Source organism: Apium graveolens, chromosome 8, assembly GCF_009905375.1.
Source record: "Apium graveolens cultivar Ventura chromosome 8, ASM990537v1, whole genome shotgun sequence".
Taxonomy (NCBI): domain Eukaryota; kingdom Viridiplantae; phylum Streptophyta; class Magnoliopsida; order Apiales; family Apiaceae; genus Apium; species Apium graveolens.
In genome coordinates, this window is record NC_133654.1 from 23,752,437 (window position 1) to 23,770,275 (window position 17,839).

A 17,839-nucleotide genomic window follows, 5' to 3' on the forward strand; every position below is an offset into this window, starting at 1 on the left:
AAAAACATATTAAAATTTTAATTCGGTAAGCACACGCGCACAGCAACACGCCACAATCGGAAAGCAGAACACGACCAAAACAGGCCTGAACCACAGGACGACAACATAGCAGCTCCACCACACACATAAACACACACAACACAATACACACACAACATAATACACACATAAACATCGCGACTGTACCAGGAAACAAGCCGAAAAATGATACGGCCGAAAAACTTACCAAAGGTGGCGGAAGAAAGAAACGGAAAACGACAGAAAAGGAGTGGAGGAGATAAAGATTAAAATGGAGAGATAGCGAAAGAGAAGAGATGAGAGACCATCGAGAGAGTGAGGCGCGTGGAAGAGAGGAACATAGGAGGAGGAGTAATGTTTCTGTGTGCCTGTGTTTGTTTTTATTTTTTATTTTTTTTTCAACACATAGCAGAAATTCCGGAGAAGCTTCCATGCATCACAGAAATAACAGGGTTGCAACACGTTTCTCATGCTTCACTGTAAACCCCAAATTTTATTCGTATTTTGCAAAATAACGAATCATTGCGGGAATAAAATAATCTCAAAAAAAATTCCAAGTAAATTTTTAAAATATCACAAATAATTCAAAGTTATTAAAAATAAATTTTCCATAATTTTTAAAGTATTGTTGAAACGCAACTCGTACCCGCATTTGATAATTAACAAACCGAGTTGCACTTAAAATAAATTCAGAAAATCACGAAAATAGTCTTAAAATATTATAAATATCCTGAAGCTTATAAAAACATAAATTTTGAAATTTTAAAACAATTTCTGAAATACAATTTATACCCGCTTTATCAATTAAACGAATCGATGCGCGGGTGAAACTAACTCCGAAAATTCCCAAAATAATTTTAAAATTCTCAGAATAATACGAACTTAATAAAATATAAGTTTCATAATTTTTGAAGATTTCCATAATTAAATATGGATTTTACCATTAAACACACTCTGAAAATCATTTAAAGATAAATAATTAATAAAATATTGATTTCTCAATTTTATAAAGTCCTAAAAATAATTATTGAAATTATAAAGCCATAAAAATAATTTTAGAGACAATCCAAATATTTATGAAAATAAAATGCAATAACACCATTTTTAACAACGGTACAAAATCATACAATTTATTAATTTACCACGCAATTCAATTCCATACACTAATAATCACAAACACATAGTGACAAGGTAATAACCCACTGACTAAACCCACACAAATATTTTATTTAATTATTTATTCCATAATTACACATTTAAATAATAATAAAAATATACGGGTCGTTATAGTGGATGCTGAGTAGTATGGTACACGTATATTGAAAGATAGCGTGTGCTAATTTCGTGTTTTATGATTAGTTATCATAACCATAACATACTATGATTACAGGCATAAACTCTGAACGAAGTATTTAATGAAGTTAGAATCCCATTTTTTATTTCATATAAGTAACTTGATTTTTAATCTCGTAGTTAATTCATTCTAGCATAATTACTTTAGATAATCAACTCAATTTGATACTTGTCTTAGCAGTGAATAATAGTCATATATTGTTGCGTAAGTGCACATTCTGAATTAAACCAATCTCTGTGGGAACGAACTAAACTTAATCTTACACTACTTGTGACTGCGTACGCTTGCGTGTTTTTGTGCGAACAATATTCTCACCGAACTTGTTATTTAAATTTACTAAACATAGAATGTGACGATATTTTCCGGCCAGGTCATGTAGGCAAATTTCGAGCATTTTTTGAACAATGAGCCCAGTTCTGATTTCAAATTCGAAATAAACTAAAATGTATTGACTCATTATAATTCGAACTTTTCTAAATATGTAATATTAATATAGATTATTTATATATAAACGATTCTATTTTCAATATTTTCTTTAAAAATTATATATGTACATGTCAATTACTTTTTTATAATAAAAAATATATTAAAAATATATGAGATATATTTCCAATCTAAAAATGATTAATAAATAAGATAATAATCCATTTTATATCTATAATTCAAATTCCTTAAAATTAACTGTACAAATATTCAAGTAAGTATTTTTTTTTACGAAATTCAAGTAACTATCTTTAAAGTTAAATAAAATATTCATTTAACACACTTACATATTATGTGTATGATAAAAAATATATGTTACAATATGGTGTAATGATATGAGGTTGTATAGGTGAATGAAATATCTCGAATTTGATTTTCATAAACCAAATCTTTTATATAAATATTAAAACAAGGGTAATTTAGTCTTTTAAATGAGATTTTTAATCTAATGAATATTATCACCCTGTTTTTCTATTATGTACAGAAGAGATAGATGACACGAATGTCCTTGGGCGTGCCTAACCCATGGCTAGAGTGGGTCAAAATCTAGATCATTTTACTTACTTTTTAAAAGGGCATTATAATAGGGTGCACTCGACCTATGACTTAAGTTGAGCTTGGGAGAAAAAATTTGGCAGCCTTTACTCTTACATTTTTTTCATTATTTAGGATAAGAAAACACTACTTACATAGCTAAAAAAGTATTACTTAGTAAAAAATTAAATATTGTTATTTTGAAAAATTTAAACTTGTAATTTTAGTTAAAATTTATCAGAATGAATAATTACTAGTCGTTGTGCCCGCTGCGCTATGCCGTTGAAAATGTAAAATTATGTATTCTAAAAATATTGAGTTGTTTCTTTATATTTAAAAAATGTAAAATTGTGCATTCCAATATAATGAAATTTGGAACGTTATACATAATTAAGTTACTGTTTTGTTCGATTTTGTTTAATTACTAATAAAATTTATTTCATTTTTAAACGGTAAAAATTAAAACTTATAAAAAATTTAATTATATTATTTTATTATTGGTCATAACTAGCAACAAATTCAATAAGTCATAAGAATAAATATTTGAGTTTATCTAATAACTGTTTAGCATTTTTTCTTAGTATCAAAACCGTTTCAATGTGAGTATGGTTATATTTCTCAATTAGTTAAAAGTTTATTATTTGTCATTTCATGGGTTCAACACTCGCTCACTTAATAATTTCTCAGAATTGATACTCATTTGTAAAGTTATAAGATATAATTGTGAAAAAAATTGTTTCAATGTGTAGGGTTATCGCCTTAATGGATTTTGCGAAGTTAAATATTTAAAAGTAGGAAAATTTATGTTCTTTACATGTCGGCATAAGAAAAATATATATAAATACAACATTTATTCTACTTCTCAAATCACATAAATTAAATGTAATGTGTACATTAAAAACAAAATTCCCCGCCAACTAATTTATTTACTGCAATTTGAAAGTTTAGCTTTAATTTTATTTTCAATAAAAGACTAAAATTGAAGTGTAGTCTGTTTTTATTCTCTTCCTTTTTTCGAAAGAAATTTTGGGTTTGCCTAAATGAAATTAGGCAATAGCTATATTAGTTTCGTGTGCAGCAATATCATACAGAAATATCAACGTGAAATATTGTTGAGTACTTTTAATATATAGAATGATTTTCTATTTTTATCCAAATTTGTTTGAATATGATGATAATCTTTATTTTTGGGAACTCCTAATATCATTTTATTGTTTATGTTCATCTTTCCAAAAATACGGTTTTACGTGTTGATTCTTATTTTTCATGGGTTTGTAGAATTGAAAGTACTAATATGTGTATTAAGGATTTTAACATTATGATTGATTTTAACGGGATTAAACCATATCTTTTGATATTGTTGTAGTATGATGGCAAGAGTAAATTTCTAATATATAAATAAAAATCCTTATGCTATTGAGATTACGTATCCGTCTATTAAGAGTATTACTTCGCCATCTTGTGATTTGCATATGCAGTGATGTTGAAGTTGATCAGCTTTGTTAGGGAATTTTTCTATAATGCAATTTCAAATTTATGATGTATATATGAACTGCTATTAGAATTTATATGTGAAGTGAACTTCGTAGCACGTACTGCATCATTTTTTATTAGTGTCATAGGTACTATGATCCATTGTTAATCAACTAAAAAAATTGTAAGTACTTTCATAAACGAAACTTGTTACATAGTAAGAGTTTGTTTGGAACAATATTATTGGAGTGTGAAAAGCTATACCAAGATTCAGTTTGTTTTGAGCAAAACTGGCTTAACCCGCTACACTAAGAAATATGTGATTTTTTCCAAAATTTAAATTTTTTTTTAAGAAAAAATTGTTTCAAGGTGAAAATGTTATAAAATTACTCATAATTTTTACCATGATAGAAAAATGATGTAAAATGTTAAAACAAATATTCGGCCTAAAATTTGCATGATTTTGAATACAAAACGTATTGAAGAAAAGATCATTTTAACGTATAGTTTTTTGTAAAAGATTATTAATATAGAGTCTCACTCTAGGGAGAACTTTTTATATGGAAAATTATGGAGAACCCATCTCTGCCTTACATTCTAATAACAGCTAAGATTAACAAGTGGCTTTTTTGTAATTAAAACAAACTTTAAGACTAGTTTTATATAAACCAAATTTGAGCCCTCATTCTGCAACGCAGACATATACACACACTATACACACATTGGAAGCTGGAGAGAGAATGAACAACACTAAAATGGTGATTAAAGCTGCAATCAGTCCCTGAGATTCGAAGATTTTTTCGTAAAAAGGTTGAGAATCGTTGTTATTTAGTCAAATTTCATATTATTAAACTTCAATTCGTATGTTTAGGGGTTTGCGATGGTTTAGATTCATTTTAAATCTTTAATTTACATTCATTCTTGGATTTTAATTCTACAGTATAAGTGTGGTTATGTGTTTATAGTTTTAATTTATTTCTGCAGTGGAATTATATGAGAATTTAGGTGCTAGATTTTTTTAATCATGTGTATTTTTAAATATTGATATTACGATAGACCTTAATATAGTCTCCAACATATGTGCCTACCGAGAAATTAACTAAAATTTCTTCTCTTGATTACCAAACTCCAAAGGCGTGATAACAAAAATAACCATATTCACAAACTACACGAGAGATCCCAGGAAATTGTATCCTGATTTAATCTTAGTCTGTGTTTGTTTGCTCATAATAAGGATATTACAAAATCAAGTTTTATTCCACGAATAAGGTCCGGCATCGCATTAGAATTTATAATATGGTTGGGTGCCAGATGTAAGGTCGTAGACAAGACTTGCGCCTAAACCCATAAAGATCCCAAAAAATTTAAATTTCAGTTATAAATATGCATAGAATTTGTACACATACATGTATTAAGGCCCCTACAAACCGAGTTCTACTGAACCCTTTTCAGCTCAAGGCCGGCCCTAACTGTGGCAAGTACAAAGTCTTGGAGAAACATTCTTACAGTCTTTGTATGAACAGGGATTAGTTCCATTTTGCATTAATAACTTGCAGCATTTCTTTCTATAATTATTAAGTTTATACACAAGATTATTTTAAGTAAAAAGAAACTTCATACATCACAACTACATTGATCACAATACGTTGTTACTAATACGGAATATAACCAAAAAATAAATCAATATTCTATGTCTATGTACTGGAAATTGACAATATGCAGCGTAAATATATTATCTTCCACCGCTATATATCAACAATATCTTCTGCTTCTTCATACTATCAAGATCAGATACCGCATTATTGTCATAAAACTTCATAACTTCCCCAATTAATGGCTTTGCCTTCTACATTTGGTTTAATCTTAACCCAATAGTAATTTTCAATCTCAAACTCCCTCAATTTTACAAGCTCTAATTTAACTTCCTTCATTGGGGGTCTTTTGTCTCCTTTAATTTGCATGCACCTTTTAGCTAACTAGGCCACTCCTAAGCTGTTTCGCATGCCTTCTTTTCTCACCCGATATTCAAGAATTTTATGCAATCGATCATCTTCCATTGCAAATAAGAATTACATACCTAAATTCATGTCCTTCTCTTCTTTGTGGAACAAGACAACCCGTGCTTTAGTCAGGAGCTCCACGAGTACTATTAAAATACTGTTACATGATGGAAACCCTATATCAACTTTGACCACTTCACAATACTCTTTTTATACTATTCAAAAAGTATGGTTCCATAATGTCCCTCCATATTGCCTCTGTTCCGCCATTGGAGTCCCATCTCCAGCTACTGTTAAGCTCTTCCTTAAGGCTATATAAAACATAAATTTAGAAAATATAAAAACAAAAATTCTTTAGTAGAAACACAAATTGGAAAGTGAAAAAATAGTGTAGTAAACGAGAAAACTATAAATTATAATATGTTCTATATCAAAATTTTATAGCAGAATCAAAAATTTTATAGTAGAATCAACTAAATCAACCAATCAACGAAATCAACCAATTATTTAATTTCATTTTATAGTAGAATAAAAGACCTACATAAATCAAAATATCTGTTGTAGAATTAATTAAATCAACTAATTATTTAATTTGATTTTATAGTATAATCAACACCTCGACAGTGATGCATAAGCTCATATGAATAAAAAAGGAACTACGTAGGATAGGATTGTGTTAAATACTAACTTGATTCTACATTAGAATCAAATGGTCTAAGATATAATTTTAAGCAAAAAAAAACTTGTTGCGCACTCGTCCTTAATCAATTTTCATATAATATAAAATTCCAAAATCAAACTCACTAAAAACTTATTTTAGAATCAAAATCTCTGCACATAATTAACAAGTGACTGAGTTCAGCAACTAATATTCAGAAAAAAGATGTATGTGATCTCCTAGAGTAATAGAAATGCTTTACTAATATACAAAAAGCAATCTTCATGAGCCCGTAATTCTAGAAAGAAATTTATAACTTATATATGGAAACCTTGTCCAGTAATACATGACTTTTTCCTTCAGGAAGAGTAATTAATTGAAACTACTACGTAAATAATCGATGACACATTTTTAGCTTACTGTTCTTCTAATACAGGCTCCACTTCATCTGCCTCGCGTCCTTAAGACAAGAAGGTATTTTTTTTAGAAAAAGTACATAAAGAAAAGAATAATAAATACACCATAAAAGTAAATTACATATACCATTAATATCATAAACCACATCAAATCCTTCTGCAGCAAGACTAGATCTCGTACAATTAAAATCCTTCCTATCTCCTTTCAACTGAGATATCTACAAATCAAATACAATTCTTCTTTTTTGAGCAAAGTGATTGGACATTTAAGTATATAACAACTAGGTGAAATAACCGCGCTTCGCGCGATTTATTAACATATTTATATAAAAAATGTTGGAATAAAATCACGATTTTTCTATGAAACTTAGTACCGATCAAGTGTTATTATATTCAGATTTTATTGGATTCAAAATTTCAAGATACTTCACATATATGATTAGACATTGATAATTTTTGTATGACGAATGACGATGGATCGATACTTGTATAGAGAAAGCAAGCACCCGATTGAAATTTTGGCATGGATGAAAATTTGAGAATAAAAATGATGAGGTTTTAATATAATGTCAAAATTTAACCATTTAACATATGAATTTGAGAATAAAAGTGTTAAGAGTTTAATATAATGTCAAAATTTAACTTTAAACATAGTGTGCATTATATTTACGAATTTCTTCCTGAGAATAAAAGTGTTAAGGGTTTAATATAATGTCAAAATCTAACTTTAAACATAATGTGCATTATATTTACAGATTTCTTCCCTATTTTGTATACAATTGCCTCCAGTATGCAATTTTTACTTGCAGAGCCTTCTCACCTCAACCGCATTCCAATCATTATCAACCGTGGCACTCAATCTGTTGCATCTTGACAGGAGCAATTCAGTAATTCTCATCACATTCCCAAAATATACATATGAAAATCCAAAAAAGCAGAAAAAGGAGAATTATCACCCCACTGAATTTGAAAAAAATATATAACATATTTTACTAAAGAAAATACCATATCTACACATTTAAAGAAAAACTTAATTCTTAGTTAATATACGTGGTGGTGGAAGCCAACCTGGAAGATAAGGCTAATTACCAATTAACAACTATAAGTAAAAGGGAAAATAGAGATGCAAGGCATAGTTAACCCATTATATATATATGCACTTGACCAAACTTTGTACCTTTCTTGTCTTACCTGTATTGGTTGATTCAATATTGACCCGCATGAGTACTCAGATTATTCTCAGCTCCTCGTGACTTTGAAGTAGACACATCACAAATAGAAACAATTTTTTTCTATGCATGTAAATTAATTAACAAATTAAAAATGTTAGCAAAATGACTATACCCTGCACATGCTAATCTGGGCATGAATATAAAATTGAAATACCCACATGTTTGTGCAGATATATAAACACAATAGGAAGACACCTGAAACCAAAATGAGAATTCTGTTCACCCAGCAAATGTAATATTTTTGCCCGCAAATATATAGAGATGTGTATTGAGTAAGGGACTTTTCACCTTCTCTTTCACATTATAACCGAATCTTTATGAAATACAAAATGAAAGTGTATGCAGTTACAATATAAATCAATAAATGAAGAAGGTTAAGAGTTGCCGATAAAGTTTTTATTAATAATTTTAAATTGATAAATAGTGAAAATCACACAAAATTAAAGATTAGAGAATAGAAGTTTGAGAAAGCGCCATGTCAGTCACGTGAGATTCTACTTTATATAAGTATATATAGATATATAGATAGGCATATCAAAAGATAAATCAGAACCAAAAATTAACAAGTATAATTGTCATTTGTACCTTGAATTTGAAAGCATCATGATCCACCGGACAAGTTTTGGGTGATGGGTGATTTCCCTCTAGTGTAATGAATAGAGTAACCTGCACTAGTAATTGCATTCCTCGGTTAAACATTGCAAACTTGGTTGCATCACTCATAAGTCTCTTCTTTGCGTCCTCAGTATTATATAACGGGCCCTATGTGAAGTGTTGTGCAAGACATGTCTGTACCTTAATAAGAATAAGTCAAATTGACAAACCTAAGTAATTTGTATTGTAATTTTAGTTTGCATTTTATATTGTAATATTTAAAGTTTGTAAAAATGTCAAAGAGTAGACTAGAGTCTTTTTCTTTAAACAGTATTAAGCCTAAGAATTTTATCTGGAAGAAGATCATGCCTCAGAAGAATTATGAAGAAACTTGGAGTTGAATAAATCTGTTTTGAGAAAAATGTTCTAAGTCACAGATTTAGTGTTATAGAGAAGTCACTCGAGAACTCCAGAATGACTTATAGAGAAGTCAGGAAAGCTACTAGAGAACTCAGAGATATTGACAAGCCAAATTGAAGACATGAAGATTGGAGATATCGACAAGTCATTTCTTCACTAGAGAACTTAGATTCATCGACAAGTCAAATATCACTATAGAACTCTAAGTTATCAATAAGTCAAATATCATTAGAGAACTCTGAGATATCGATAAGTCAATTATCACTAGATAACTCTGAGATATCGACAAGTCAAATATCACTAGAGAACTCTGAGTTATCGACAAGTCAATTAGTCACTAGAGAACTCAGAGATGTCTATAAGCTAAAGTGAAGATATGAAGATGAGAGATCTCGACAAGCTAAATTCTATTATAGAGAACTCAGAGACCTCTACAAGTCAAATCAACTATAGAGTTATGAGATATCTCGATAAGCCAATATACTTATCGAGATGTCAAGTTCTCTATATGCCTAACTGGAGATCTCGAGGTAAAATCTCAAAGTACAAATTACAGACCAGTTCAATATTCAAGATCAACAATCAACAAACAATCCAACCAGTTGGATTGACAAGTCTACAAAAAGCAGCGTGAAGAGTGTGCAAGATCAAGGGTGAAGATTAACTGGCAAAGGAAGATTAAAGTTAACACAGTATGCAAATATATGCTAAGCCAGAAATGGAAGATATACTTTTCCTAAAATGGAATAATTAGTGACAGTTACTAAAGTGAATAGCATCTTTTCTTGTACACTGTGTAAACCAGTAGTTAACTATCATATAAAGTTAACACCGGTCCTTTGTAAGTTGTAACAATTAGATCAGGAAATTCTTGTATTTCTCTCAAGATTGAAGCTAAGCTCTTTATCAACAAAGAGCCTAGAAATTTTGTAGCAAAATATTCTTAATTTTAATATAAAATTAAGTAAGTTTTGAAAGATCTGTGTTATTCATTATTGCATGTTTAATTTCAGTTTTAACACATCTTACTACAACATTTGATTTACTTTGTTCATAACCAAAAATATTTCAAAAAAAGCAGAAAAATATAAAAACACATTCACCCCCCTGTGTGTAATTCATTACCTAATATGAAGGAAAAGTCAAGTTTATAATCTAATGCAATATTGATTCTCTGAAAAAATCAGAATTGCATGAGTCGAGTTAAGTTACACATGTCGGGTGGAGGTCTCCGAAGAATGAATGAGAGAGGTTGGAGCAAATGGCGAACTTGGAACACATGTAACATTATAAGAAGACATCCATCCCAATTTAACTATGTACTCGAACCAGTTGGAACACCATGCATGATACTCATTTTTTTGTCTGGAATGCCCAGGATATAAGTTTACCCGCATATGGAAATCATGGTTCACTACATAATAACACTAGATATTCATGTACACCTAAAAAAGTATCACGTCACAACATTTTGAATGCGATGAAACATACACTAAAAACACATTTCACATTAACTGGACAAAAAAAACATTTTGTGTTCAAAGATACATTATAAAAATTGGAGTTCTAGTTTTTACTTGAAATGTGCGCAACATCGAGCTAGCCAAAAAAAACTGCGAGGACCGGATAAACTTATCAACAAAAAAAAGTTAAACCACGACTATACTATATAGAATGTCTCGATAAAATCTTGTCAAACATAGATCCAACTAATCAGAAAACTATACTCTATAAAAGACTTTTAGCATTCTTGAAACTTAATCACCAGAATCGATAAAATTTAAAAAACACTAATTTATTTTTAAAGAATAATCACAAGTAATACTCAAAATTTTGAGTATAACATTTCTTGATTCTGATTCATTAACCTATAATATTTTTTTGTCATTTAGAAGTGTACTGTAAAATCAAAAAATTTGCATTAGAATTTTTAAAATCAAATAAATACCAAATTGATTCGACACTAAATTCAAAAAGTCTACCAAAAATTCTCAGAGTAAAATTTGCTTATTATTTATCTTTTATTAGAATTTGTAGTAAAATTATGCATAAAGAGTCTACTGCTGAAACTAAATGTTTGCACTAAAATAAAATTTGATTCTACAATAGAATTAAAAGGGTTTTATTAGCATCTATAGTAGAATTTATGCATTAAAAGTCTTCAATACAATTAAAATGTCAACAATACAATGAAGAAAATAAAATATTTTTTTTATGATTCTACAATAGAATTAAAAGGCCTACTGAAAACTCTGAGCAGATAATCTGTTACTTATAAGTGATTCATAAGATTCTATAAAAGGTCTGCAATAGAATCAAAATGTACGCATTAGAATTAATAAAATCATGTTAACATAAATTTTGATTCTATAACAAGACTAAATGTCCAAACTAAAATTTTGAGCATATAAATAGCCTTGATTAGAATTGAAGCATTAAAAGTCTCATATAAAATCAAAATATTTTAATTTTGACTATATCACGGAATAAAAAGACCTGACTAAAATTTATAGCATTTGATTCTTATGAGTAATTTCAGACTAGGTAATTGAACATTTGCATTAAGAGTTGTTAGATATATTTGAGATGTCATGTCTAATCTGTTGTGTTTAGTTTTCAGAACTTAATATCAGGACTTACTGAAATCAGAACTTACTGAAGTCATAACTTACTGAAGTCATCAGAACTTAAGGCGTCAGAAGATATATATATCAGGACTTGAGTGCGGGAAGACTTCAGATAAGGAATGCGGCTGATTTACAGGAGAAGATCTGGACTAAAACAAAAGAAGATATGCATGAAGAGTTAGAGGACTAGAAGACTTGTAGAAGATATCTGATTGATATATTTTAGGAGACAGGATTATATTCCATATCAATTAGAAGATATCTTGTAACTGTGTACTATATAAACACAACTTAGGGTTTACACTATATGTGTTATCATTATCGAGAAGATTATACATTGTAACCTAGCAGCTCTTAGTGATATTGTTCATCATTGAGAGAGAACAACGGTTCTATTGTAACAGAGTTTATTTGAATATACTTGATCTTTGTTAAATACTTGTGTTGAAATCGATTTGATTGTATAAACACTATATTCAACCCCCTTCTATAGTGGTGTATGACCTAACAAGAGTATACTGTAGAACCAAAATGTCTGGAATTAACAAAATTGAAGATAACATCAACTAAATTTCAAATATGATCGAATTTAGTGATAAAAAAGTAAAGATTATATAGATTTGAAACAAATATATTCACCTAAACTGAATCATAACCAAAAGTACCTGAAGTAATACATGAATCTTGAGATCTTAATATAGAGAATGCAAAGATTGAATCTTTAATTTAATCTGAACCGAAGGAAGTCGTGAATAGTCGATCGATCGATCAACAAAGATGACAACGATTTGTGTATGCGACGTATACATATGACGATTGTGTGTATTTGTGTTGTGTTGCTTTATGCTGCTGACCTAAAATTTTTGACTATGGACCGTCGGATGTAAATCTAATCTAAAATAATCCAGGGATGTAATTAAAAGAAGGGTTCTCCACGGGACTCCGCGTAATATGGTTCTTCACGGAGTATTGGCCTATTAATATAATAGTAATGCTCAATTATTTTGAAGTATTAAAACTATATTTCGGCGAATCAGACTTATAACCCCATTCTAAATGTAAATAAACTCCAACTTGGACAAATTTAAAACTTTTTTTAACAGATGTGTAAAGAAACCACTCTCGCAAGGCTAGAACTCGGAGATAAAGTTTAATTTTCCACAAAAAGTGCCAGTAACAATTTTGACTACTTACACTAAAAAGATTATATAATAGAGAGGCTGAGAAACAGAATAGGTTACCAAGGAGGAAATATAACCATGTTATGTAACTTTTCTTGTATAACCATGAGGAAATATGGATTTAGTCTAACATCATCATTGAATAATTGAGGGTTAAAAATGGGGTTATTATCGGAAAATTCTTTGCAATTTAACTAAACTGTAGAAAGAAAAGGAATACAGGAAAAGATGACTAATTAATGCATAAAATCTCTTGAGTTAACGATTGAATGCGTGTGTGTGTTTGTTTGAGAGAGATACCTGCAGAATTTATAATCCAACAGCATCCCCCATTTTGAGTGTACCATCTTAACCTGAAGCAAAAACCCTACACAAAATCCTCCAAATATAGGTAAAAAGAAAAATAAATTTCCAACTCATATTTCAACTCAGACATTATTGTTATACAAAAGTTACAATGAAATATTGGAGCATTTAACATACTTACCTAATGGAAAACAGTTTGTTAAGATCTCCAATTCTCCATGGTGTTGAAACCAAAGATCATTTAATAATATATTAAATAGAAAGACCTATACCCCCAAGAATTTATAATTGTAAGGAATAAACCAACTATTCCATCCAATGAAGTAATGGGTCGATTAATAATATTATCGCTCTAAGCCATATATCTGATATATTCAACCTGCAAAATAAAGATACATCAATTCTTGAGATAATATATTGCAAAACTCTGTAACTATTAAGACATTATGAACTACACAACTTATTACATGTATAGTCAACAAAATAATAATGTAAAACTCTATCAGAATTAAGATCAAACACTTGGAGTGCAAAATTTAAGCTCTTAAAATGTCAAAATAATTATTTAAAAAAAATAACTTTTAAGTAAAGAATCAACAGAAGAGTAAGATGATCACCTCATTATGCATTGCATTTACCATGAAAGGTCATCATCTCTTAGCAATTTAACAACCACGATAACAAAACTAAGAAAAAATAATTATCAATACACTTAGTAAGATCAAGAAAAGAGTAACAAATATAATGGATATACAATTTAGTATTCAAATTAAAGAAAATTCAAAATATAAATGAGAGATGCGAGAAAAGAGAAGATAGTGAGAGAGAGAGTTTTTAAATTTGAATTGACCTAAGAAAAGTAGGAATCTGCCTCTTCAGATGTAGAAAAAACTTTAATTTGAATTCGGAAAAGCAACAGTACAATGAGTTATAATTTTGTACTCCATTTTGTAGAATGTTGTATATTTCCAATTATATCTTTCGATAATATATGACACATTGCAACAGATAAGATGAAAAGTTGGATGGCATTATATGTAATTACCTGTCAAGTATGAGGATAGAGGATGTAAAAAAGTTTATTTTTGGATTCAGGATTTATTATATAGATAGATTATAAGTTCAAATTAACAAAAATATGATTAATCATTAACTAATTTGAAACTTACAACATATATGAATTCAAGTTTAGTTGTCGATTTTATATATTTTTTGTCATAATGAACTATTTCATTAATAAAATTTCAAAAATACAATAAGAGTATATCTTCTATTCACAAAATTTATCATCTATACGAAATTCACGCAAGTTGCCTCCGAAAATTTAGATAATAAAACCTTAATGTATGAAAACACTACTTGCATAGCTAAAAAAGTATTATTTAGTAAAAAAAATTCCTAAATATTGTCATTTTGCAAAATTAAAACTTGTAATTTAAGTTAAAATTTATGAGAATGAATGATTATTATATGTTCAAATTAATGGAAATATGATTTGTTAGGAATATGTGTATTATTTTGATGATAAGTTAAACAAAACATTTAAGTAGGAATCCAGTGTCTGTAGCCTCAACGGATAAGACCATTCTGGCTATCCGTTGATGGAGTAGCTTTACTTAGAAATAAGTTTAGTATTGTAGCACATTTCAGTTTCTGTATTAAAGTTATAATTCTAAGAGGTTGTGGGAAATTATAAGTCATGTTGACTACTAGTGGATATGCAAACAGGAGGGCTAATTGTAAATATTTCTTGCCTTGTAATTTTGTATAAGTGAAGTAGTATTAACTGATAAGTTAAAGACCTTCAACGAATAAGAAACAAAGCTTCAACGGATGTCTCTAAAGCTTCAACGGATAACATCCATCAACGGATGAGTGCGTCAACGGATAAAACTTCAACTGCTAATGCATCAACAGATAAAGCCATCAACGGATGAAAGCTTCAACGGATGCTAAGTTCAATAGCAGTTGACAATGACAATTCATAAGCTGACAGAGGCACATGGGTTGACAGAGACAATTGGAATGTGGTAGCCTCTTGGAGGAATCAAGAAAATGCAGCATTTCCATTCTGGTGCAAACAAGGAAGTATTCAAAGATTCACAGATTATCCTAGATTGCATTGGATAGAGAAATGAAGAAGAAACATGTGAAGAATCTTTTCAATTGTTTTTTATATTTTTGTCTTCACTTGTAAACTTGGTGATATATAAACCAAGTTGCAGCTAGTAATTAGAGTGTGAATTTTCCAGAGCTGTTTAGAAAAACATTGAGAGAAAATCATCTAGTTTGTACTAGGAAGCGGCTGTGATCAATTTCTTGAATCACATATTTTCTGAAATAACACATCTCTGGTGGAACAATAAATCCACCAGAAAAGTTTTTAAGTCTTTTGTGTTCTTTACATTTGTGTTTGAATATATATCTGTATGTACCAGCTCAAAGCAATTCACACACACTTGCTCATAAAAACACATAGCCTTTGAAACTGCTCAAAACTTGAAAAAGTTTTGAGATTTACATTCAACCCCCTTTCTGTAAATCTCATTGTTAGTTCCTTGGGAATAACAATTGGTATCAGAGCAAGCTCTTAACTTACAAAGAGTTTAAAGATCTATTCTACTAACATCATGAGTAAGAAGGATATTGGTGTAAAGATTCCAATCCTGGAAAGAGATAATTATCATCACTGGAAAGTGAAGATGCATCTACATCTTCTCTCTCAAGATGAAAGCTACATCAACTGCATTGAAAATGGTCCTCACATCCCTCACAAGGTGGCCACAGCTGCAACTGCCACAGTTGCTATTGGACAGTCTATTCCCAAGCCAAAAGCAGAATGGACTGATGAAGATATTGAAGAGGTTCACAAGGACAAGAAATCCATGAACATTCTGTTCAATGGTTTAGATCAAGATATGTTTGATAATGTCATTAACAACCAAACTGCTAAGGAAATTTGGGATACTGTGCAACTTATCTGTGAAGGTGCTGAACTAGTTAGAGAAATCAAAATGCAGCTTCTCATTCAACAGTATGAATACTTTCACTTTGAAGAAGGAGAATCACTGAATGATATTCAATAGATTTCAGAAACTGTTGAATGGATTGAAGCCGTATGGCAGAGTGTACCAAGTCAAGGACTCCAACTTAAAATTTCTGAGGTTTTTACCAAAGGAATAGAAGCCTATGACTGTTTCACTAAGGAATTCTCAAGATTAGAAGGACTTCACACTTGAAAGATTATATGGAATTTTGAAGACCTATGAACTTGAGATGGAGCAAGATGAGCTGTTGGAAAAGGGAAAGAGAAAAGGTGGATCAGTTGTACTTGTAGCTGATAATGAGAAGACTGAAGCCAGGAATGAAGAAAAGACAATGCCAAGTCTCAAAATTGGCACAAGCAAATCAGAATCAAGCAAGGGAAAGGAGCAAGTAGCTGAGGTTGAAGATAATTCCAGTCAAGATAACTCTGATGATGTTGATGAACATCTGGCCTTTTTGTCCAGGAGGTTTGCAAAGATGAAATTCAAGAAAAATGCTAAATTCACTAAGTCAAACAAGAACATGGTGGACAAATCTAAGTTCAAATGTTATAACTGTGGCATAAGTGGACACTTTGCAAATGAGTGCAGAAAGCCAACCTCTGATAAGAAGAAATTTGAGCAGGTGGATTATAAAAAGAAAGATTTCGATTTGCTCTAACAAAAGGAAAGAGCTTTTCTGACTCAGGATGACTGGGCAACAGATGGAGTCAATGAAGATGATGATATGGAATATGTCAACCTAGCCCTGATGACTAATTCTGATGAAAATAAAACTAGTTCATCAAGAAACCAGGTAATTACCACTGACCTCTCTCATCTTTCTAAGATTGAATGCAATGAAGCTATAAATGATATGTCCAATGAATTATATCATTTGCGTGTTTCTCTTAAATCACTAGCTAAAGAAAATACAAGAATTAAAGAGAATAATTTGTTTTTAAGTGATAGGAATGTTGTGTTAGAGGGTAAGGTAATTGAGCTTGAAAAGATTAAAATTAAATGCTTAACTGTTGAGAGTGAACTAGAAGAATCTATTAAGAAAGTAGAAATCCTTTCTAAACAATTAGAACGTGAACAAGATGTAATCAAGACCTGGAAAACATCTAGGGATGTTAGTGCTCAGATTGTCAAGGTTCAGGGAATTGAATCACTTTGTGAGAATGCTTGGAAGAAAAACAAAAAAGAAGTAGAATTAATTGATGGATTATCAATGGATGTGGAATCAACGGATGATGAAAGTTATCTGTTGAAGGAAGAAAAGGAGCATCCGTTGAAGGTTCATCAATTAAAACAGGCAAGTGATTCTAAAAAGAACAATTTGAAAAATCTCAATAAAAAGTTTGGTTCAACTTCCAAGAACTTTGTCAAAGAAGAAGCTAGCACATCCAAAGATGCCAGTAAGGTGAATATAGGACACATGACTTTAGATCAGTTGAAAAATAGGCTTAAGATGGTTGAGGATAAAAAGGAAACTAAAAGAAAATCAAATAGAAATG

The 17,839-nt window shown here is 30.1% G+C and overlaps 1 protein-coding gene across 13 annotated transcripts; it reads right to left on the reverse strand.

Annotated features, from left to right (window-relative positions):
* Nucleotides 1-5,388: 5,388 nt before the first annotated feature.
* On the reverse strand, nucleotides 5,389-14,251 carry LOC141678936 (uncharacterized). Of its 13 annotated transcripts, none has more exons than XM_074485397.1 (8): nucleotides 13,914-14,251; nucleotides 13,478-13,675; nucleotides 13,291-13,357; nucleotides 11,855-11,953; nucleotides 7,757-8,834; nucleotides 7,064-7,154; nucleotides 6,941-6,980; nucleotides 5,389-6,173 (listed from the first exon to the last, which is right to left on the reverse strand). In XM_074485397.1, the coding sequence occupies exons 5-8, from the start codon at nucleotides 7,832-7,834 to the stop codon at nucleotides 6,059-6,061; spliced, it is 324 nt and encodes a 107-aa protein (XP_074341498.1). In that variant the 5' UTR covers nucleotides 7,835-8,834; nucleotides 11,855-11,953; nucleotides 13,291-13,357; nucleotides 13,478-13,675; nucleotides 13,914-14,251; the 3' UTR covers nucleotides 5,389-6,058. The 13 variants fall into 13 exon arrangements, 12 of the variants coding, with proteins under 12 accessions (XP_074341498.1, XP_074341496.1, XP_074341491.1 ...); XM_074485395.1 differs by having other exon boundaries at nucleotides 7,757-8,839; XM_074485390.1 differs by having other exon boundaries at nucleotides 7,757-11,486.
* Nucleotides 14,252-17,839: the final 3,588 nt, after the last annotated feature.